General features: G+C 35.6%; 2 protein-coding genes across 4 annotated transcripts; one reads left to right on the forward strand and one right to left on the reverse strand.

Moving 5' to 3' along the window:
- Positions 1 to 2,780: 2,780 nt before the first annotated feature.
- On the reverse strand, positions 2,781 to 9,492 carry LOC128185620 (radial spoke head protein 3 homolog B-like). Of its 2 annotated transcripts, none has more exons than XM_052855218.1 (8): positions 9,376 to 9,492; positions 9,107 to 9,256; positions 8,781 to 8,868; positions 8,357 to 8,644; positions 7,927 to 8,130; positions 7,291 to 7,453; positions 6,877 to 7,127; positions 2,781 to 3,467 (listed from the first exon to the last, which is right to left on the reverse strand). In XM_052855218.1, exons 2-8 carry the CDS (start codon positions 9,211 to 9,213, stop codon positions 3,372 to 3,374), a joined length of 1,197 nt encoding a protein of 398 aa, XP_052711178.1. In that variant the 5' UTR covers positions 9,214 to 9,256; positions 9,376 to 9,492; the 3' UTR covers positions 2,781 to 3,371. The 2 variants fall into 2 exon arrangements, with proteins under 2 accessions (XP_052711178.1, XP_052711179.1); XM_052855219.1 differs by having other exon boundaries at positions 9,107 to 9,253; positions 9,376 to 9,466.
- A 966-nt stretch (positions 9,493 to 10,458) lies between these two features.
- Positions 10,459 to 16,944, forward strand: LOC128185606 (amiloride-sensitive amine oxidase [copper-containing]-like). 2 transcript variants are annotated; one of them, XM_052855200.1, is made up of 3 exons: positions 10,459 to 10,744; positions 11,199 to 11,355; positions 12,952 to 16,944. In XM_052855200.1, exon 3 carries the CDS (start codon positions 12,955 to 12,957, stop codon positions 15,760 to 15,762), a length of 2,808 nt encoding a protein of 935 aa, XP_052711160.1. In that variant the 5' UTR covers positions 10,459 to 10,744; positions 11,199 to 11,355; positions 12,952 to 12,954; the 3' UTR covers positions 15,763 to 16,944. The 2 variants fall into 2 exon arrangements, with proteins under 2 accessions (XP_052711160.1, XP_052711161.1); XM_052855201.1 differs by lacking the exons at positions 10,459 to 10,744; positions 11,199 to 11,355 and adding an exon at positions 11,375 to 11,552.
- Positions 16,945 to 23,092: the final 6,148 nt, after the last annotated feature.

Genomic DNA, 23,092 nt, shown 5'->3' on the forward strand with positions numbered 1-23,092 from the left:
TGTTATTGAAATTTAAATAACATAAGTGTTGAATTAGACGTTTTGCAAATTTACTAGCGTGGTAAACATACAAATGTAAAATATGACACATATTCATCGCTTGTTTACGAATTTACTTCCAATTTTTGGTATTCAAAATTAAAGTTTTTAAGAAATTTTCATCTTCAAAATCATAAGGTTGGTGCTATGCGTGAATATAAAAACAATAATTCCCAAAAATAACAGATTGTGTAAGTTATAAAAAGTGAAAAATCGGAAAAAAGGGGTGAGGTAAACAGGCTGTCCGGAATCCAAGGAGATGTCCCCCACCGCCGAGTAAAGTCTGTGATGGGAACAGAACCGCTGGTATGCGGCGGGTTTTCCCGTCAGGGATGGCGGACGGGATGCTAAATCTTCTCTCGTTTCACCAGTGTTCGCTCATGTTTTATATACAGTGCCATTATTTCACAATGTCCAAAACCCAACTTCTTTTCTGTTGCCGCGTACTTTTTGAAATCCACGCGCAGAGTCGCGCGCCCGGCGCGTGCCAGTATCGTCAGCCACACGCACTTCTGCCTCTCCCTTGGTCGTGCTTCGTATGTCTTTTGATGTTATCGTTCATTTCCAATTTGATTTCAATAACAATAAAGACCTGTTTAGCATTTACTCTTTTGCATGTCCAATTAATCACAACCAACTGCAAAGGAATTAAACATGTGTTTTACCGAAATATTTTCCCACATTTCAAAGGAGAAAAAAAAGAAGACAGAAAGGAAAATTAGAAGAAATGGGCGATTTCTGCGACTAATTCGTCAGTGCATGTGTCGTTAAAATACATTGTACCTCTTAGACTTGGTGACTATAAAGTACAAACTATACCGTTGCATTGAACGATCACAAATTGCAGAAATCGTAATTATTGCCTAAGATTTTTTTTTTGTCTATGCACAATGATTTTTATCGAAATCACACAGGTAAATATGTGTCTTAAAAGTAAACTTTAAACAGGTTTATTTTCATCTGGTTCGAAAATTCCATTTTCTAGACAACTAGGAACTACAATATACTGTTATGCAAATTTGATTTTAATTACAAATTTCAATTAATATATACGATATAGTATTTGTACACATATGTTTCCACGAAGTTATTGCTCTTGCTACAATTTTTAAAAATGTTTTGACACTTTGTCCATTTCTTGGCTTTAATGCATAGCTTGATGATTTTAACAACGGAAACACCCAGAATCGCTCATAACTGGGAACATTTTTCTACCGTTTGTGTACGGGGGGGGGGGGGGGGTGCATTTCTTCAGTTAACCATGCATGAATTGTTATTCACACTGTATAAAATTAATACTAAAGTCTAAAAAATTTCACGAAAAAAGTAAGCTTACAATAATACGGCCTGCAATTTTACAATTAATTCAGAATTTTTTATTGTAAAATTATAATGTAGTACTCTGGATCCGATGACTGCAGATGTTACATGTAGTAAGGGATCAAAAACATTTTTGAATTTATACATGTTTGATTTTCAAAAGGGAAATGATTGCATACTAGTATTCGAAGAAAAATTACAGTATAGCTATCTTGCACTAAATATTTTTTTTTATAAATGTTTAACTAGTATCATTCAGAAAGAAAGAATTTAAGAAAAAAGAGTTCGGTGCAAAAGAAAATTCTTTAAAACACATGCATGTATATACGTATGTATGTGGCTATGATAACTTTGAATGTTCACATTAAATGTCAATATAAACATTTATTTTATGATTGAATTATGTACTTGTCAATTTGATACATACTAAAGTGTATTCATTTAATTCTTAATCTGGTACTAATAAATGTGATAAAATTTTATTTAGTGAAATAAAAAATCAGAATTATCTTCGAGTGCGACAATTGTGATGTGTGCGCGGCATCAAAGATATCAGTTAAAGATGGACATGTTGACAGCTATTGTTTAAATCAATTCTACGAAATCTCTGAATACTTTTGTGTAGAACCAACACAGCAGTCCCATTATTTACCTATCATCCGGTAAATATACAAAAGTACGCTATGGGTACAAGAAATCAGCTCGGATATTTGCCGTTCTGCTGTGGGTCTAATACCCGACATCTACAAGCGGCGGACAAATGGAAATTAATTAATCTTATTGACCCTGTAAACACCGAGGTTAAGTAATTCTGCGGTCAGCTTGGAGCATTCCTTACATTTCTTGTTGACTGGGACGTTTGCCCATGGATGAAGTATCGGTTTGTAGTAAGCAGTAACAATAGTGGAGAAATGGGATCTCCTTGTAGGCAAACACGATTGTGTGATAAGTGGTGACGTGGAGTCACCCGGCGGCCACCACCGGACCAACCACGACATTGTGACGTCAGACAGGACAATCGGTCCCGCTTCTACTGGACAGCAGCTGGTGCACATCAAAGGGGACCAGTTTCCGAGCGCTCCGTGATTCATTGTATGTTTTACAAAGGAAAATCTGGAATTTTGTTTGAATTAAACATGCTGAAGTCCATATATTTGTTATATATGCGAGACACTGGTATGAAGTTAGTACCTTTGGTTCTATAAATGTATGAAAAATAAAACTATCATTTTTTTTCTCAAATTTATCTAGCGTGAATTAAATGCTTAAATACTGCTTTTTTGTTACTTTATACACTTAGTTGTCATTTTACTAGCACTATTTTAAAATATCAAATTTAAATATATTGATCACTGTCGCACTCTTGAACTTCCAAAGAACATGAAAATTAATCAACCGCATATTAAAAAAAATCCATCAAATTCCATTTTTTATCGTTTAATCTTAAACAACAGAGTAAAAAATTTCAGTATTCTTCTAATGGAACTGTAGACACTTTTCATTCAAAGCAAAAATTTAGCAATAGATATATCACATACAAATTTGTTTACTCGGGAGAGAAAAAAGTTTTAACAAACCAATCACCAAATAGACAATACACAAAGGAGAAAACTCATTACAACATATTATTTCATTCTTGAAATTATCTCCCTTGGGTAGTTCTGTTTTGTGATTTATAATAACTAGTATATTCAATTATATATTTATATGTACATTTTGATCACAGACAATATGAACTAGAAGGTAATATGATCCAAATTTGTTTTCATAATACTTAACATGGAGCAACCATTATTTCCAAGAGATCATGTAGTACTTTACTTTGTAAATGTTCTGAAATATGTTCAAAGAGTACATTTTTCTTCATTTCAAATGTGTATATTAAACTAATATCAATATTGTTTGTGCCACGCACTCTCATTATGTTTAACAGTTTGTGTAGTGGATCCCCTCGCAAGTTCTTTGTTGGTGGTCCAGATAATGACTGCTCCTCCCTAATCCTGACCCCGGGTCTAGTCATCCCCACCCCCTGTTTCTTCTCCGCCTTCTGTTTTCCCTGAGGGTTCCTCCGTCTTTTCAGGTGCTTTACTTTCCTCCTTCTTTTCGCCCTATCATCAAAAAATAAAATGATTTGTAAGACTTAAATTTAACAAAAAATGAATCTTAATTAATAATTAATTCCTGTACATACATGTAACAGTGACCAATCACTATATTAATAAATAATGAATGATTAAAAAACATATTGTAATTAGGACAACTATAATAATTTCATGTTTGATGTACATTCCGACCCATATTTTTATGGTGGGTAGGAAGGTAGCTCTTCTTTTTTTCCCCAAATTTTTTTGCACATTGATAATCTTATAATCAAACAATTTTTTTTTTAGCTGAGAAAGCTAAACAAATTCAATATGTTTTGATACATAAAAAAATCTAAATGTGTTTTTAATATGACAAGTCATTCAATTTTAAAAAAAAAATCAAATTAATATTGCTGAAAAAAAATATTGGGTACGGGCAATTTTGATGGGTAGGTCAGAGTACATCAAACAGATCAATGTTTAATTTTTGCCTATACTTAAAGGGCGCGAAGTGAAATAGGCTTGTAAGAGGGACTGCAATTAAGCCTGAATTATACACCTTAAAATAAGATCAATGAAAAAAACATGTTTTAATAAATTAATTGACACAGGAATATTGAATTTTTAATAAAATGTGAAATAATTCTGAGCATGCCTGAGTCATTGACCTTTTATTGTGAACTATTGACCCCAATTGACCCTCATTGCCACATCATCTTTGTCGGAAATTAAATCCTATATTTTACCAATTTTTTTTAAAACCAATTTTCTCTGTTCATGGAAGAGAATGGATGAGCAGTATTTCGCAATTTGAAAAGAAATTTAAGAGATAATTTATCACTGTAATGATGATTGTAATTGGTTTGTTGTTATTCTATTTAATTCAATGAACTCCTATTTGTAATGCCATGTCCCTTTATGAATTGCATTGTGAATCCTCAGGTTTCCGTTCATTTGTCAAATTAAAACCCCAAAGAGGAAAATATAATGGTGTCATTGAAATAATTTGCATATTTCAATTGTACAGAAGCGTGGCATTTCTCAATGCTACACCTCAAGCCTTATCTCTCAAGTTTAATCACAACTAATATTGTGTAATATATGAAATCATATATCACAAATATTGACAATCATTAGTAATCAAAGGTGGAAATTATGAAATATATCAAAGAAATTAATTTTCATCTGATCTCATCACTGACAAGCACATGACTTCACACCATGCAAGCGAAATGAATAATTGATATTAAGTGTTTGTACCATCTCCCCCATTCCACAAGCCTGTCTTAGGGGTAAAGTGGATAAGTGGGTGGGACTAAAATCAGAGTCTCATTTATCATTAAACTGTCGCCTCTCGATCTGTATCAGCTTATACAAGACTTGAGTCATTTGTATGGAAATTGATATAGCCTCTGACATGCCTCTGTGATTTTCCATTGAGTGGACTGTGTCTTTCTCCTTCACTGGAGTTAATCCATTCCTCATAGTATCAATGTCTAATCACTATCACTGGGGGGAATTAACACCCGACAATGACCCAATAAACAGGCCCACAACTATATCAGACCTCCCCCCTCGTACCATCGACTCATTAAATCCCTGCCAGCGTCATCCTTCAGTTCATCCATGCAGAAAATAGACCTAGTCACCTGCTTCAAAAGGCAAATTCACAAACAGAAGAAAACCCGACGTGTGCAAGTCTGCAAGAGATACACCAACCGAACAGGGAATCGTGGGAAGGCTACATCTGGTTACCCAGCAGATCTGTCACCCTACACAGTGAGCATGATGCATCAGCGACTCTGGCTTTTGTACCCCTCTAAGCCCCTTCGTTCACCATGACCATCTCCCATACTTCACCCCTGGCAGTTCTGATATTAGGCAGGAAGTCAGGGGACAATTTGATTCTCATTGTTTCTAATTAATTATCAGGTTCTCTTTCACTGGCACCAGAGCATGCAGCATCGTTTTTTAATCAAAAACAAAACTTCTGTCACCTGTCTCATTTCTCATTTGAATCAATGATATCACAAATCCTACCAGATCATTGTGATCTAGAGTTTAGTAATAAATAGAATTCACTTGTACTAATTGGGACTTTTTTTTTTTGCAGTACAATCATGTAGATTTAATTTATTTGAACTTAATGATATAAATAATAATATAAAGTATGTACTGTTGAACAAAATGAAAATGAAATGTTGGCATCACAAAAAAGGAGCATTGCTAGCTATCTTTTTTATAATCTATGCAAATATTGTACCAGTAGTTATCAATATTCAATGCTTGGATGGGGAGAAAAAAAACATGGGCTTCGATCTTAATTATGACTGCTTATTTCCATTTTAACGAGGCCGAGTACAGAACGAGTACGCAAGGTTTCGCGCAGCGTTTCATTTGTATTGTGACGTCATCTTTTTGCTTTGTGCACCATGGCGTGATAGCTTCAACTGCAGATATTCAATTTGTTGAAAATAGCTCGTTTGATGCGTAAAATTTATTTTATATTGTGGAATAAACATAAATGTCTTGAAGTATAAGCTATATTTGGGCTCGGGTTGAAAACGTGAAGAGGGTTCAGCAAGCCTAACCCTCTGTCACGTTTTCTTAACCCGCCTAAATATAGCTTATTTCATATATTTCAAAACAGTACCCATGTATTTTATTTTAATGACCTTTAATGTGTGATGTTATAAATTTATTTATTACTAAAATATGTCTGAATGTTTTAATAATATTATAAAGATCACTATTTTTGTCTTTGTCAAATAAAAAATAGCCAATATCCGACAAGCTGGAAAATTGGGCATACAAAAAACAACTTTGATAAGACCCCTGGAACAAACCAGGAGGTAAAAGGTTTTTTTTATTTGACCATTTGATGCCTTTAAGCAATAACTTTAATATGTAGAATAGAAAAAGAAATCCCTAGGGCAGAAGTTTAAGACAATTTTTAAAATGTGCAAAATTGATACATTTCAAGCAAAATACCATAGGGTCCTATGTTAAAAATTAACAAACTTTGAGATGACCCCTTAAACAAATGGTGTGGTAAATGTCTTATTTTTTTATCTTAAAATAATAATTATATCAGTAGAAATTCATGGAAACAATTTCATTCAAAAATCTAGGGCAGAAAAAATTAGACCCGGCCTCGTTAATTCAAGTGATTTGACTTGAGTGAAGTGCACTTTTAGATACTGTCTTTTAAGACTGGTATATTGATTGAGCATAAAGTAATTTTAGCCATTCTTTTTTTTTTATCAATAAACAGGGCAAATTTTTTTTTTTTAAAAACCCTGATGCAACACAAGTTGAAAGGACTTTAAATATTTCTTGCCACATGATATTCTGAGTTCTCTCTGTTAATTTTGTTTGTATGTATATGGTATTTTACCAAACAAGGTGACAAATTAATTAAGAAGGTCCTCACCTCTGATGTTGTGGCGGTGGAGGGGTCCTGTGGGGGAGCAGCATTATTGGAGCCGTCAGCAGACTTGCTGTCACTCACTTTCGCCCCACTAGTGGCCCCGCCCCCTGATGTGGAGGTCCGGCTGTAGGCGTCTATCCTCTGGTTCATCACATCCCTGATGATTCCGTCCAGCACCAGTCGGCCAAGTTGAGATTTCTGTAGTTGTACTTGTACCTGGTCGATCAACCACGGCATGAAACCCTGCTCAATGTCTGTAAAATGTATCAAAATTAGCAAAATAAATTATATGATAGGCTAGTATTTTACAAACCATTTTTAAAAAGTGTGAAATATTAATTTCGGTGCAATAAAAAAATTGTGCAAAGCTTAATTACTTTTAATGAGACCATATTAAGCAAATAATTTTTTTTTTACCTCTTTCAACGGGATCATAAAAGTAGCCATTGTCTGACAGTGTCCCAAACACAGTAGGCACCAGATCGGCGAGGTAACTTTGAGCAAAGGCGCGGGCAGCAATTTTGTCTGAGGTCTCCTTCTCCTTTTTCACAATTTCTCGTTGTTGTTTCATCCTTCTCTCCTGTACAGAGTAAAATAAAGGTATAAGGGAGGCAATCCAAATTCATTCAAAAGCATGAACACATATTCTAAAATGCAAGGAGATTTGTATTTTAAATCCATGTAATACATGTATAAATATATAAACACATCTATTTAAAAATAAGTACATGTACATGTGTTAATTAGCTGCATGATCTGTAGTTAATTACTTAAGATTTATAAGCGGTCAGTAAATTTTTTATTAGGCAAGAGCGAAGAACGACATAATAAGGGAGATTTCTCGTAAATTGAATGTGCATGGAATATTCATGGTCTCTATAAGACTGCAGTTAATTAATAAATTCCTCACAAATTAGCAGGAGGTGAGATATTGTTTAGTACATCCATATAAATGCATAACATTTTTTTCCACTGATTCGGTTACCTTCTCCTCCTCATATCGATTAGCATGAAGAACCGGTACATGTACATTTATATGTAACAATCCATTACCTTCTCCTCGCGATGTCTCCTCTCTTGCTCCTCAAGCCTCTGTTGTTCCACCAGCTCCGCATTCCTCAGCTCCTCAAAGGCACGCTGTTGTGATCGGAGATTGGCTAGTTCCTCCTCCTCCATCACCTCCAGTAAGGCTTGTTCTACCGTCTTACCAACTAATACCTCTAGAATAGGCTTCACTTCAATATCAAAGTCGAAAAGCTGAAAAAAAAAAAAAAATTGAATACCTCAAGACAAAAATAAAACTTGAAACTGAGAAAGATAAATTCAAGAACAAAAAGACCATTGGCAATTACAGTCCACGTGACCATAAAACTTAAATCAGCTCACTTTAGATTTCAATCTCCCTTTTACAAAAGGGATACACAGTGGAAAAGTGAGACTCATCATAGTTCTATGGCAAGTGAGGTATTGATATGATACTTACATCCCCTTCTAAGATTTGTGTGGTAATGTCCACTCCTGTTTTAGCAGGGACATACATGGGTGAAGGAGGCCTATCGAGGAAGGCATCTGTTTGAACCTCAACGTCAGCCTCTTCCACGCGGTCACTGAGTTCTTCTAGATATAGCTCTGTTTGTACATCGATGTGTTTTCGTCCCTCCACGGGATCGGGGGATCGTGGACGGAGCTGCTCCTTTGCCCTTTTTCTAGCTATTGCACGACGACGATTCTCCTGTTGTCTTTGAATTTCAATAGGATCTGGCTGTGCATGCTGGTAATGAAAACAATTAGCATAAAACACACATCGTCATTGATTAAACTGCATCTTAAATGAAGAACGAAAGCATTCAAGGATTAATTTATTAACTTAGCAATAAAATCATTGAAATGAAGCTGCTTGTACGTACTGCTGGAAGTGTGTGCTGAGCATATGTGTTTCCACGCACGATACGCCGGTCGTACATGATGTTTCCATATTGTGGAGGGCCTTGACTCCTGTAAAACACAAAATGAAAAAGAAATATATCACAATACGAATACAACACCAATAAGTTAAACTGTGGCATAGTTAAACGTGGATAAACAATGCATATTTCGCAAAAATCTTTTCCTGTGTCAATGTCAATAACGCCTTTCTATCAGATGTTGTGTTATATCTTTTATGCATATACATACAAGAATACATGGACAATACGGTATATGGCTACAATATGAAAATATTCTTTACACTTACTGGTCGATCGGGTTGGCATCTCTGTACTTTTTCCGTTGTTGGACTGCGCGAGGCTGACTGGCAAACGTATATGTGCCTTGTGGCTTTTGAGGAAGTACCGTCGTCATGATAGAGTTGTATTCATGCAAGACCTGGCGAATTTAATGTCTGCTGCAGAAAGAAAGCGAATTTTCTTTGCTTTACCAGTCTTGAATAAAGTAGTTGATGTATGATATTGAAATACAAAATCTAGATAAACTTATACAATAAACAAAGCAGAAAGCGGTTACCTTTTCGGTATTTTTGACGGTTCCTAACCTCCCTCCAAATATTTACGAGTCACGTTGCCAAGATACAGTAGGGTCGCAGTAAATATGCTAGACGGTCATCTTTAAATAATATTGGAGCGATGTTTTAAATAATTAAATTTTATGATACTACAGTAAAAATAAAAATTGAAAAACTAGTTTAGGATATTAATTAAAACGATTAAAAAAAAAACACAAACAAACGAAAATAGACCGCACTGAATAATCGAGCCCGATTGAAAAAAAAACATTGAGCCCGATTTAAATTTGAGGATCAAAATCAAATGCTTTTTTTTTAGTATGATCGGCGTCTCACTCTGCATCAGCAATCTGTCAGTATCATGGTATGTTTTAATAAATCTGATAGTCAAAAACCGTGCTCTTCTGAATTTGGTAATTTGTTTCTTTCCAGAATACCAAACAATGAATAAACTTTACCTATTTTTGCCTCATGTGTGCAAGTTATTTTTTTGTCATATATCAGTCGACATGCAAGATTAATTTGTTGATATGCAAGATAATTTTGTCAACATGCAACATAGCTATGTTGACATTCAAGAAAATTGAAATTAAATCAGAATCATAACAAACTGCTAGATAGCTACTTATCTCTGTCGACATGGCCGAACTTATTCATATTACCATGCGAGATAAATAAGTTAAGTTGACATGTAACTTATTTATGTCTACATGCAACTTAGTTGTGATGACATGCGAGATAGATATGTTGACATGCAACTTATTTATGTCGCCATGCAACTTATTAATGTCAACATTCAACTTATTAATGTCGACATGCAACATATTAATGTCGACATGAAACTTAATTAGTCATGTCGACATGCTACATAAAATTTTGCCATGCAACTTATTTATGTCAACATGTACAGCAAGTCCTGCAATTATTTTGAAAATGGAACTAAACATTTCAACTGTGATAATCTAATCTATTTCTATAAATAAATCATAATAGAAAATGTTAAAGATATTACATAAAATGACCCAAATCCAAGAAAAGATATCTCCTAATTTTTAAAAGAAAACGTTTAGGTGAGTGTGAGGTTTTTTCCTTGAAAAATGAAATAAAACACCGGTATTTCCCGACAGTCTTGACATTGCTCGGCAGTCCAGCTCATGTGTGTTAATAAACATGTCACTTTATCTCCTACAGTAAACCGCCGGAACATAACGAGGTTCCACCTTCATGACAACTTGAACACATCGTTTGTAATAATGTCCGATTAAACGGCTGGTTGGAGTGTACGTATTTCCCGGTGTCATCGGACTAGCGGTCCTAAAGTGCCGCGGAATGTAGCCTTCCTAGGGAATTTCCGTGGAATCATGGATGTATGTAAGTAAGAAAGTATAAGTAATTTATTTTTAATTTTTTATTGTGATATGTGTATATACAATTCCATATGGTACTTGTATAAAGACAATGATAAGTATGAATTTAACACCCGGTCCGTCGGGCCTTTTAACAACAATAAACTCGTTATATATGGAATAAACGAAAGTAACACAGCGTCAAGAGATAGACAAAGATATGCATAAAAATATATTTATTATATATAAGTATAAAGATTTCATTGGGCCGAACCCATGATTTTACATAGATGTATGTATCTTAGTGTGTTTGTGACTAGGAGTACGAGGACAGTTGAAGCGGCGAACTCTTTTGTTTTACTGTGGTCATGCTTTTCTACCTTAAAACCAGTTGAGGAAACAACTGACGTTAATCAATTAGTTTTTTGTGTGATTTATTAACTGAAAAAAAATTAAACAGTAATTCCTTTTATTTACAGCGACATGAATTATCGTGGTGCATTTGAGTGATCATGTTAATCTATGCAAAAATGCCAAATTCTAACGGAAGCGATTGCAAATAAAGAGAACAAATCACCCAAGTGGAACAGCCAACGAACGTGAAAACAATGGATGAAGATAGACGACAAGCATTAGGTAAGGAGTGTTTCAGTCCACAACTAGGGGACCCACATTCATCAAAGTTGTTTTGTGCACTTCTTTAATTATCATTAGTCGAGTGGATCAAGTAATGTGTCACACAAAGTCGATTTTTTTCGTCTCAAGAGTTCTTCTCAATTTTCGCATGTAGGAGCAAGTTTAAGGAGTTTCTGATCAGCTTGCATCCTATACAGGTGAGATCTATATATATAAGTGTAACGACATCTTTTCACTTCCTGTAAATAGCAGACACCTTTATAGGAGTCCGATGACAACTTATTGTAAACGTTAGATAATAATTAAATATGGTAAAGCTGCGATTAAATGGTATTTGAATGTTGTTCATCTTGAAAACTTTTATTTCATCGATGTACCACAATTGAAAAAAAATATTTAATAAAAATTTTCTAATCAAATTTGCAAATTGATTTAAGTTTTAAAAGAATATAATGGATTAAGTTCATTTTTGGGGTCATCGTGAGCTAGATAAAATCAATTCCTATAATACGATAGAACTCATATTTCAGATTATCAGTCAAAAGGAAATGAAAATGCGTCATAGTCAATCTTACAAAGCATGTAGACCTTTTTGATTTATAATTCAAAATGATCATTACAGTCACGTTTTATAACTAAGTCAGAACTCAATGTAATTTCTTTAGAAAGCACAATTAAGCACGTGGATTATCAATTTTGCTAAATCAGCTGATTGTATTTTTCCGGGAAAATGTATAATATTCCTTTACACCTACGAGAAGCACTAAGAATAAACAAGGTATTTTTCATGTCCATCTAACTACAAACCTGTGTTTTCTAGAGGGCGTTCCATCAATGTCATTATCACAATCAGATGCCTCATACATTCATACAGTAGAAATCGTTATAAAGTTTGAAATCAATAATAAGGTAAGGTACCGGAACATTAAAATATTTTTCAATCATGTCTATTATGATTGATCATATCACCGATCGCCTGTCATTCATTGTCACCGTATGTAAATAAACAAGTCCCGACTGTTTGAAGATTATCCCTTATATACCTTCCTTGTTTCGTGTTTTTTAACACCTTTTGATAATTATCTGGTCAAGAACAGGATACACGTCTCGACGAATGACCCACGTTCCCGCCATTAATCATTTGAACATGTCCAAGTCAACGTGAACAAATCGGACAATGCATGGAAATGACATGTTATAATAACTACAATAATGACCGACAAACTTTTGAAATCTACCAGCGCGAGCGCACGTGTCTAAAGAGTTTCCACTGATTTGTCATATCCGGAGAAGCTAACCATGACCATACTAAAACAATACGTATGTTGACTGTGATCTGATCCTATATATCGAAGTGTTATAATAATAATAATACAAGTAAGACTTCTGTAATATGCCCGTTTTTACTACCTTTTTCCTGTATGACTGTGTATGTATACTCCTTACGATTTATTCTGTATAATTGTATGTCTCTCTTGTACCGAAATATTTGGTTTGAGTGAAAAAACTGAACTTGAACTTGTAAAACATATCACTATGCCCTCATTGACATTATGAAGTTATGAATTCATATATATCATCTGTCATCTATTTCAGGGGATGGATCAAACCAGTTCTAACAACCACCAGTCAGGAAACATGGCCAGTGATTTTTATTCATTTTCACCTGAGAACACGACAAAAAAGAAGACAAAGGCTGTCCGGATCACGATTTGTGCCCAGGTGACGGGTGTGGCCCTGTTTTGTTTGGGGTTGGTAGTGGGGCTTCTCATAGGAATATACGGTTTTAATGGCGTCAACAAAAACGAGAGCGGTCATTCTAGTCCTACCCAGAGTAAAGTTGTTGGTCAGAATGAGAATAGACAGACAAAACCTGTAGATACGCATGATCACACACATAGTCACGGGTCACGGAAACCCCAAACTGTATCTCCACCCACACCGGGCTCTCATGGACACAGTCATTCACCCGTTGATTCTCATGGTCACGATCATGGTTCACTTGATTCTCATGGTCACAGTCACGGTCCACTCGATTCTCATGGCCATGGTCCAGTGGATACGCATGACCATGGTCATCATCACCCGCATCCGTCCTCGGAGAATATCCTGGACTCTCCAAACGTCGAAGCTACTCTGCCGAGCACGGACACTGGTCTCGGTAAAGAACCAGTATCGGCACCGGAAGATGAACTACACTGCACCCCGTGTAAGTGGACTCATCCTGTAGACGAAGTAACCAAACCAGAACTCTTCTCACCAATAAACTCGACTGAGATGGTTAAAGCCCGAGACGCCCTATACCGAGCTGGAATAATAACAGTAAAACCTGGCCAGGAGTTAGCATTTAACGAGTCGTATGTCCAATCCATGTACTTATTTCCACCTGAAAAAGTGAAGGCACTAGCGTACCTAGATCATGACGGACCCTTTCCCGGTCGCTATGTTACAGCAATGGTTGTTGAGGGGGCAAAGAAAGAGCCACAACTTATGAAATACAAAATAGGACCATTGGAAGGGGATGTAGAAAACATGATGATTTCTCCCTTACTGAAACCCAATGAGGTGCCATTCAGTAACCGCCCCTATGACACTGTAGAGACACGAGAGGTTATTCTTACAGTGATGTCCGAACTATACCGCATCAATTCAATGATGGAGGAATGCTTTGATTCTAGAACTCCCTACAAAGATATGAGCGTCATGCCTAATGGTCCCTTCATGCACAACAATGAGCGCACCAGCCGATGGACGGCAGGGCTGAGGGGACTCGGAGACAAAGATTTTGACTTTTTGAACGTTCTTCCACTGAACGGATTAATCTATCATGGCGGACAAGATCCATCAAAATGGCGAGTGTACGATATATTCTATTTGAACCAAGGTCCTTTTGATTCCGTGAATGAGTTATACGAAGCGTACAATTCTTCGCAATTGGTTGTGGTTCATTATCCCGAAGGCACAAGAGAATGGATAAAAAGAAACACATTCCCGAAACGAGATCTATATCAACCAATTCGCCCACACTCTGGAAGACTCGGCGCAAATACTGTTGAACCTACAGGACCTCGATATCGACTAAAGGGCCACACCATCTCGTGGCTTGGGTGGGAGTTCTCCGTTACCACATCTCAGCACAGGGGTCCTGCAGTGTTTAACGTGAAGTTCAAAGGGGAGAGGGTAGTGTACGAAAACGCCCTGAACGATATTGGATTACTGTACTCTGCCGACGGATCCGGACAAGACAGCATTTTTTACACCGATTCTACTTTTGGTTTAGGAGAGTCCAAAACGGCTATTTCGGACATTGATTGCCCTGCTCATGCCTCCTACATCAAAAGTGTCATGTGGAGCCCCACGGCCATGAGGGGCTCAGAACTTCTGACAATATGTATATTTGAAGTGGATGCGCAAGAACCATTGTATCGTCATAAAGGTGATGACATTGAAGTGGGCATGCGCAATCGATACTTAGTAGCGAGATACCCTACCCAACTTGGCAATTATGACTACTTAATTGATTTTCAGTTCCATATGGATGGTAAAATCGTGACTACTGCAACGGCTACAGGCTTCATTCAAGCATCTTATTATTACATTAATAGTCAGTTCGTGAACCCCAATAACCCAGGGCAGACTCCGTTTGGATACAAAGTTTCCAATGACATTATAGGACCAATCCACGACCACACGTTTGCTTTCAAAGTAGATCTCGATGTTGTAAGTGAAGAAAATGACTTTCAGCTTATTCATTGGAAATATGGAAACATAATGGACGCACTCAAGACTGTGAAGAAGGAAAATATAACATTTCCAGGTTATTTCTTCCACAACCAAACCCGGTATGTTGAATGGGAGCACGTGAAAAACGAAAGGGCGCTGAACATCGACTCAAAAAATCCCAAATTCTGGACTTTCGTGAACAATAACAAACTCAATTCTTGGGGAGTGAGTAGAGGTTACCGCTTGGTGCCTATGCACTCGGGAACTCAGAATATTCAGGATGACCATCCGGAGGCTCAGCACCTATCATTTACACAACACCACCTAACAGTAACGAAGAGAAAGGAAAACGAACAGTACGTGAAACCAATCTATAACCCAGGGAACACGAAAGATCCCGAGCCTTCCCGAAAGTATGTGGAAAGCATGGTGGACGGAGAATCCATAGAAAATACTGATATTGTCGCCTGGGTGGCCTTGGGGTTCCTCCATATTCCTACCGCAGAAGACGTTCCCATGACGACTAAAGTCACATCCGGGTTTACTTTAAAGCCTTTTAACTTTTTTGATAAGACGGCTGTGTTTGATATACCGTCTCATGCAGTGGGAGTTAATAAAACAAAGTATGACGAGGAGCCGGCGGAGCTTCCGTGTCAGTTCATACCCTACAGCGTGCAAGGATGATCTGTGTAATCAATGGTGCTCAAACAGCGTGCAAGACTAATATCTACATGTATATAATCATTGGTGCTCACACAGCGTGCATCAAGACTGATGTCTATGTAACCTTTGGTGCCTAAACAGCGTGCAAGGCGTATTAGGCTTGTCTGTATGATCTTTGGTAAGCACATAGCGTGCAAGGCGTGTAAGACTGATATTTGTGATATACTGGTGCTCATAGAACGCCCAGTATTGATTCGTGTACCTGTTTAACTACATTGTATAATTGGTGCTCACCTTTAAGGATGTAAACAGTATAATATTTCACTGGATGACAGGAGAGGGAAATATCCTCTACATAAACCCTCATGTATCTTTTGTATGAAATTTATAATTGAAGTACATATACATCTTTTGAATCTTCATATTTTCTTAATTAAGTGATGTCTTTTTTAAGTTAGTTCGTATTGATTGAAACCATCTCAATCGTTGTAAGTTGTTATCAGTTAGTTTATCTCGGTTTAAATTTTTGTTTTGCAATCGTTCAAGAGTACATAATTAACTATGCAGTTCAAACGACATGATAACATTAAGGAAGAGCCTAACTAATTCCTACACAAGATTCATGCAGCACACATGCGTCATTGAACAGGTACAACATAACAGTTCGCCATTGTTTGGTTTTGTGGTGTAGCCAAATAATGGTAAAACAGTTATCTGTCTGGCTAAATTAAAATTTCAAGGTGATTGATGATTTATTTAATCCATATGCAGTGCTTATTTTGTTTGGTAATTTGTCTTATAATGATCTCATTAGATGTTCTGATTGAATGTTATTTAAAATTGTACTGTTTATCATCTCAACTGTAAAATAAAAAAATAAACACATATGTATATAATGCTTTGGTCTAAACCGTGCATGTTTCAGACCTTAAAAAACTTTGTGTGTTAAATTAAACCTACATCTTACGTCACAAAGCATTGCATCCAAAATAAAACTGAATAAAAAATCATAATTTCTCATTTTGTATATAATCCGAGGATGGGTGATGAACTGTTGTTGTATTGGTATAATTGCAAACTGACAAGTACTTGAATATTTTGGACACAAAATAATGCATAAATATATTTATACTGTATATAAACTTTAATCGAAACATTCAACTTTTAGATAATTTTATTTTGCATTAAACAGGGGGAAAAAGGTCAGTTTCCAGCAAGTGTGAACATCGTTACCGTGACAACAAGAGGCGCCATCGCGTAAGGCAACAAATCCAGGAAGTGTTAAAGGTCAATTTTACATGCATTTGATGTTAGAAAATGCCGCCTGTTTTGTTGAGATAATTTCTATTTAGAAAACCAGCGATGCGCAAGTTTACCATTAACCTTGTAGTATATGTATGTTTTAAGATTGAATTTACACTCCCCCCCCCTTTGCTCTTGATTATTTTGTTGTAAATTGCACGAAAATAATGCAAAGGTGTTGAATGATTACTTTTCTGACAACTGTTAGCTTTGTTTAATCACTTCTGAGACTTGAAATTGTTTCATGTACACTATTTCACTATTAATTTGCAATAATCGGGGTTTACTAAGTATTAAATGTACTGTATAAGGGTTATTTTCGCCCCGTTTAATTCTCGCCCTTCTACATTTGCGAACAGTTTCACACCGTCATGAATTCGCCTGGAGACAGAAAGGTGGTTAAAGAGAAATGATATTAGACAGTGGAAATCGCCCAGTCTTAGATTGACAAAAATAAAACAGGTGAAATTATTTTCCTGTATTATATTATTATTTACAATCTATTGACACCTCAAATACTAGGCTCTTTATCAAATCTTTATCAAACCAGAAATTTCATAATTTTGTTCGCTTACTTCTACACGCGTACGTCATTAAAAATAAAATCTTCGAAGAACTGAAATTACTGATGCGTCGGCCCCTGTATAAAAACATTGTTAACATAGTTACTGTACTATATGCATGCATTATTTGAACTTATCTTGCTTTTTCTTCCTCTCTTCATAAAACATAATTTTGCAACACTGCATATGTACCGAGAAAATATAAATGCACTTACATTGAACAAACAGACGAAGACTGATTATAAAAGCCAGCGCTGACCATGAAACTAGCATTTTGCCCCCCCCCCCCCCTTTCCACCCGATGATCTGAAGTGTAAAGAGATAATTGTGATGTCTATAAATATCTTTATTTCAGATATTACTATTTACAAAATATAAAGTGGCTAAAATAGATGGATTTACTCCCCTTCCCCTTTTTGAAACTTGTTTTATTATACGGGTATAGAACAGGTCTATGCCAAAAACTGATGTCCATGTATAAAAAGATCTTACTAAAATTGTACTTTACTTTGAAGAAATTTTGTTAAACTTTGTCTTGTCTTCTCAATAAAGGATTCACAGCGATTTTAATTAATTGTAACTTGAAGTTCAATGTATAACTCTTGCTATGCATATTTTAGGCTAAGAAGTGACCTTTAACAGATGTTTCATGTTAAAAGATTTCAGAGAAGAAAGCCACATCAATTACTTTAACGAAGCTACATGTTAACCTGCGGCATTTTTATGATACAGAATTTTAAAAATAGGCACATGACAAAATAAAATCCAATACGTATTGTCACGAGGGATAATATATGACGCGCGCAGTCTAGAGTTATCGCGCTTTACGAAACACTAACCTAGAGAGATGTTGACACTTTTTTTAGCATCAGATTGGATATTTATATCACAATTATATTTTATGCACATTTTCTTACGCTGTTTGAAGAAAAAAAACCCCATAAACCAGAGTAGATTTTTATGTTGTAAATTTTCAATTTACTGAGTAGTTGTAAATTCCGGAAAAGTACTTGGTATCTACTGTAAGTCATAAATTCAATCGATTGGAAAACATAAATATTATCTGACGAGCACTTCCCGGTATATATTCACACTTCCTAATTGCATGTACAATGATACGAAATATACATTTCAATACATCTCAGTTGCACCTACGAATTCTGTCCATTACTTTGTGTGTGTTGATATTCTTTCTTTGTTTTATTTTGTGTTTTTTTTATTAGTTGGACTCAACTGAAGACTAAAATAGTAAGCATTTCTGCACAAAAAGAAGAGATGTGTGATTGTTCGTCCATATCTCTAGAACTTGTGTACTGGAGGTTTACAGCCAAACCTGCACACGAAGTATACTCTTCGGAGAATGATTTTCAAGCTGACCCCAATGAAAAGGTAGACTCATCTCAAGGAGAGCTAGTTAAGTTTAATGTCCATTTATACATGTGTAATGGTATACACAAAAGACTATTCGGACACAGATAAAATGCTAGGGACAATTTTACGAAAAAATATGCTGTTTTTTTCTTGTTAAAATAAGGCAATGTAAGTTCTGAGTTGAACATTTCATTTTCAAATTTAAAATTAACACCTAAAATGCCCCCTTGTGGCCGAGAGAGAACACTGGTTGGGGTCCAGATATCATTGAGAAAGACAGACTCCTCGAATAAAAATGAAGGCTGTTATATGTGAAATAAGCACACAGAGGCATTTCACTGAAACTAGTCAACACAATTTTCATTTTAAAGGGCCGTTTTAGGCTCAGATCATATGTAGTCCTTTATGTAGACGAAGTTTACTAGACCAAAAGTATTACTACGAAGAAGAAGAAGAAGAAAATGAACAAGATAGTATGAAGAATCTTAAAAAGAAAATTTACTTGCCATGTTTTTGTTAAATATGCATACATGTACGAGGGTCAATAAAAAAATACGAAGACTTTTGTCATAGCTATGTTACTTAACGTGTATGTACACATAGCTAGACATGTTCTCGTATATCTGTGTTACATGAAAAACTAAAAGTATGTCTTATAGTTTAAGAAATATTTTATTCAAAAATATACATATAAGTATATAAATGAATCAGGATTGAACAGCAGGCAAAAATAGCCTATATTAGTTCTCTCCGTCTGAGATCAAGGTAAAAATATCTATAATACTAATAGTATATACTAAAAGTATGTCTTGTGAAGAAGAAGATGATGTTATGGAGAAGCTTGAATATAATTTACTTGTCATATATGTCCGTTTAAATTATGAAATAATTAATGTTTGTGTTTGATAAATATGCATATGAGTGCATATAGCTAGATATATTCTGGTGTTGTCTGTCTTTAATCCAGTAAAGCTCGTTTTATTAAGGCTGTGGTATCTTTTTCTCGTCGTTGTCTAGTTCAACAGTTCGCGATGGCATCGATCTTCGTAGAACCTTTTCAACCTTTTTTTTAACCCGTGTAAAAACATTTTTTGATGAACGTAAACCTCCTAGATATTTGAGGTTCTTATATTTTGTCATGATTAACCTGACTACGTGACACTTGGGTGTGTTACACCCTAGCAACTATTAAACAAATACGATACCTACCCCAAAACATCACAAAATGATATTTTAATCATTGCAATCCATATATATATTAACGTTGCCGAGAAAAACGAAAATTTTCTAATTTAGTTTGGATCACAACTGTAAAAGCATAAAGAGACAAATCTGTCAAATAATTTTATCGCGTATTATAGGTAATAAAATCAAAAAGTGGGCCCACTGTCTAAACAAAGACTCGTATCAAGGGTGCAAAAAAGTTTATCACCGGTTAAACTCAATCAAAATTGGTAGTTCATATTTTTGGAGACCACTTGTTAATATTTTTAAATAGAACGAAAACATTTTAGATCGAAATCCCCTGCTCATTCATACAGAAAAGATGAAAGAAAACTGAAGAATTCACAATTGCGATTATTATTTTGTCACATATCTGTGGCGTTAGAACTTTATTGTTATGAATTCATTAGTGTATAGTTGAAAGTGCTTACAGAGTGTATGATAAATGGTAAGGGCACTTGATTCAAAATATGGCTTGTATTTCTTTATTTTTGTTTGCCAACGGAGTTACTCCCTGACGCAAATCTAGTAGCTCGGAACAAAAAGAAAAGAAGAATTATATGCATGTACGTATTTAAATTGCATTAAAGTGTACAACCTTTATTTATTTGTAAAAATCCAACTATTGTACGGCCATTACATGTATTTTAATGCCGAAATGCAATGAAGTCAGAATGAATACTGGCGTTTAAATGCAATTATTTCGACAGAACAGAGTAAAAGAACATGTGTTGGGAGTTTCTGCATGTCATGGCTTCATTATTTATTTGAACAAAATGAAACTAATGAATTAAATAATATACAAAACTATGATGAAGTCAATAATTAGGTTAATAAGTCAATAGTAATGTTTATAAGTCAATGATAAATAATATTGAACTGACGTTGTTTATGATAAATGATTTTACCAGGAACAAAACTGTAATATATAGTATTACAATGTTAAAATATTGAGAACTGAAACACTCAGTAAATTTGATGTGTCAATATGAATTGTAGAGCCCGCGAAGTGATGATAAGTTTTGGAATTGCGTATCGTACGTGACCGTTATTAAGGATTCCGAGATGGAAATAGAGGAGTAGATTTATTGCTTGTAACAGTAATCTCGCTGGGCCGAAATGAGGCGAAAAGGCTAATTGAAATGCAGATGAAAAGAATACGACTTCGTTTTTTATTTGGCAGGCTTGTGATTTTTTTCACATATAAATAAGAATTCGTGGAGGTAATAAATAGTGTTATCATTGCCCGCTCTTCTAGAAACCTGACAACGAAGAAGAGTATAGAAAATGTTCAAAAGTTGGGCAAGCGAAAAGAAAAACCATTCTTAGGATTCATTAAGCCAAGATGTTGCAGTATAAATAAGGGATAATCAACCAGCCATATTTAAAGGTTGTGAATATCAATTTGGGAATTGTTTAGGTCTCAACTATTTCTGTCTAGGGAGTTGTGGCCTTACAAACTGTTCATTACAATATTCAACATGTGACCAGAAAAATAATTGAATCGGAATATCCTGGTAATACTGTAGACTTGAAAAACATTACGATGTTTTTAATTTAACTATGTTCATGATCATAAAAGTTTCCGTGAACATTAAGCCACTGTGAATATTGAGCTGTGCATTCACCATCTCCGTGTAGGCCGCTATTCAAATGCTTTTCTGAGACCGCCATTACAGTTGCTTTTGTTAGAGATGCATTTGTGCATAAGCATAACCTAAGTTACCACTTGCGTATCGATATCAAAGCACTTTTAAAATCAGTTAAAAATAGCAAGCATGAGTATTATGTGTATGTTATAACTGAAGTAAAACTAATTATAACGGAAGATTCGTTTCTGATTCATTTACCCGCTCACTTATGATCTCAGACATATCCTTTGGACAAAGACTCATGTACAAGCATGTTGTCTGCGATAGGCAGTCATAATGAGCAGTTCACTTTTAAGATTAATGGATTGTAAAGTTGTACTGTTTTTGAACAGATAACGTTACCCCTACTTTTCAGGCCAAAAATATCAAATGCGCATTATATATCAAATGCATATTAATTTTAATCGACAAAATACTTAAATAATTCTTTTCATATCACTTACCGCGAAAAATACTAACTGTACTTTATTTAAAAATTTGCATGTTTATTAATCGTCTTTTTTTTTTTAATCGGGATTAACTTTTCTATGACAGAGAAATCGATTATCCGTGAAATTAAAACACTGTGAAAGCTTGCAAATCTTTACATTGTGTCCTAAATACCTACAAAGATTTTCGAAATTCCGTCCAACGGTTTACGAGGAGTTGCGCTTACAAAAGAAAAACAATAATGAATGACTGACTGACTGACGGACTGCCTGACTGTGGGAGTGACTGATGAACTGGGGACTGACTGATGACTGACTCACTGACTGACTTACTGACTGACCGACGGAGTGACTTACTGACTGATGGACTTACTAACCGACTGACAAATTGACTGAATGAATAACGGACTGACGGGGTGAATAAATTACTTACTGACTGACTGACTGATGACTGACTAATGACTAGCTGATGAACTGAGTTACTGACTAATGGACTGACGGACTGACTAATGGACTGACGGACTGACTGATGACAGACTGACTGACTGACCGACCGACAGACTGACCTACTGACTGATGGACTGACTGACGGACTTATATATGGACTGAATGACTGACAGTCTGACGGACGGACGGACAGACTAATGGACTTACTGACCGATGGACGGACTGATTGATGGACCTAACGACCAACCGATGGACGGACCAGTCAAAAATATTATACCCCTACGTTGCCTGGGGTATATAAAAACTAACCTTAATTATATGGGTACTCTTTCTTCCATGTATTTAACATTTGTATTTCGAGAGA

This window comes from Crassostrea angulata, chromosome 5 (genome assembly GCF_025612915.1).
Source record: "Crassostrea angulata isolate pt1a10 chromosome 5, ASM2561291v2, whole genome shotgun sequence".
NCBI classification, from domain to species: Eukaryota; Metazoa; Mollusca; class Bivalvia; order Ostreida; family Ostreidae; genus Magallana; species Magallana angulata.

Bases quoted from the DNA above. Each gene is read 5' to 3' on its own strand.
- LOC128185606 (XM_052855200.1), top strand. From the start codon at position 12,955: ATGGATCAAACCAGTTCTAACAACCACCAGTCAGGAAACATGGCCAGT.
- LOC128185620 (XM_052855218.1), bottom strand. From the start codon at position 9,213: ATGACGACGGTACTTCCTCAAAAGCCACAAGGCACATATACGTTTGCC. The intron at 7,128-7,290 runs GTAAAAAAAAAA...TACATTTTACAG, and splicing joins TTATGATCCCGTTGAAAGAG to ACATTGAGCAGGGTTTCATG. The intron at 3,468-6,876 runs GTGAGGACCTTC...TTTTGATGATAG, and splicing joins CCACCGCCACAACATCAGAG to GGCGAAAAGAAGGAGGAAAG.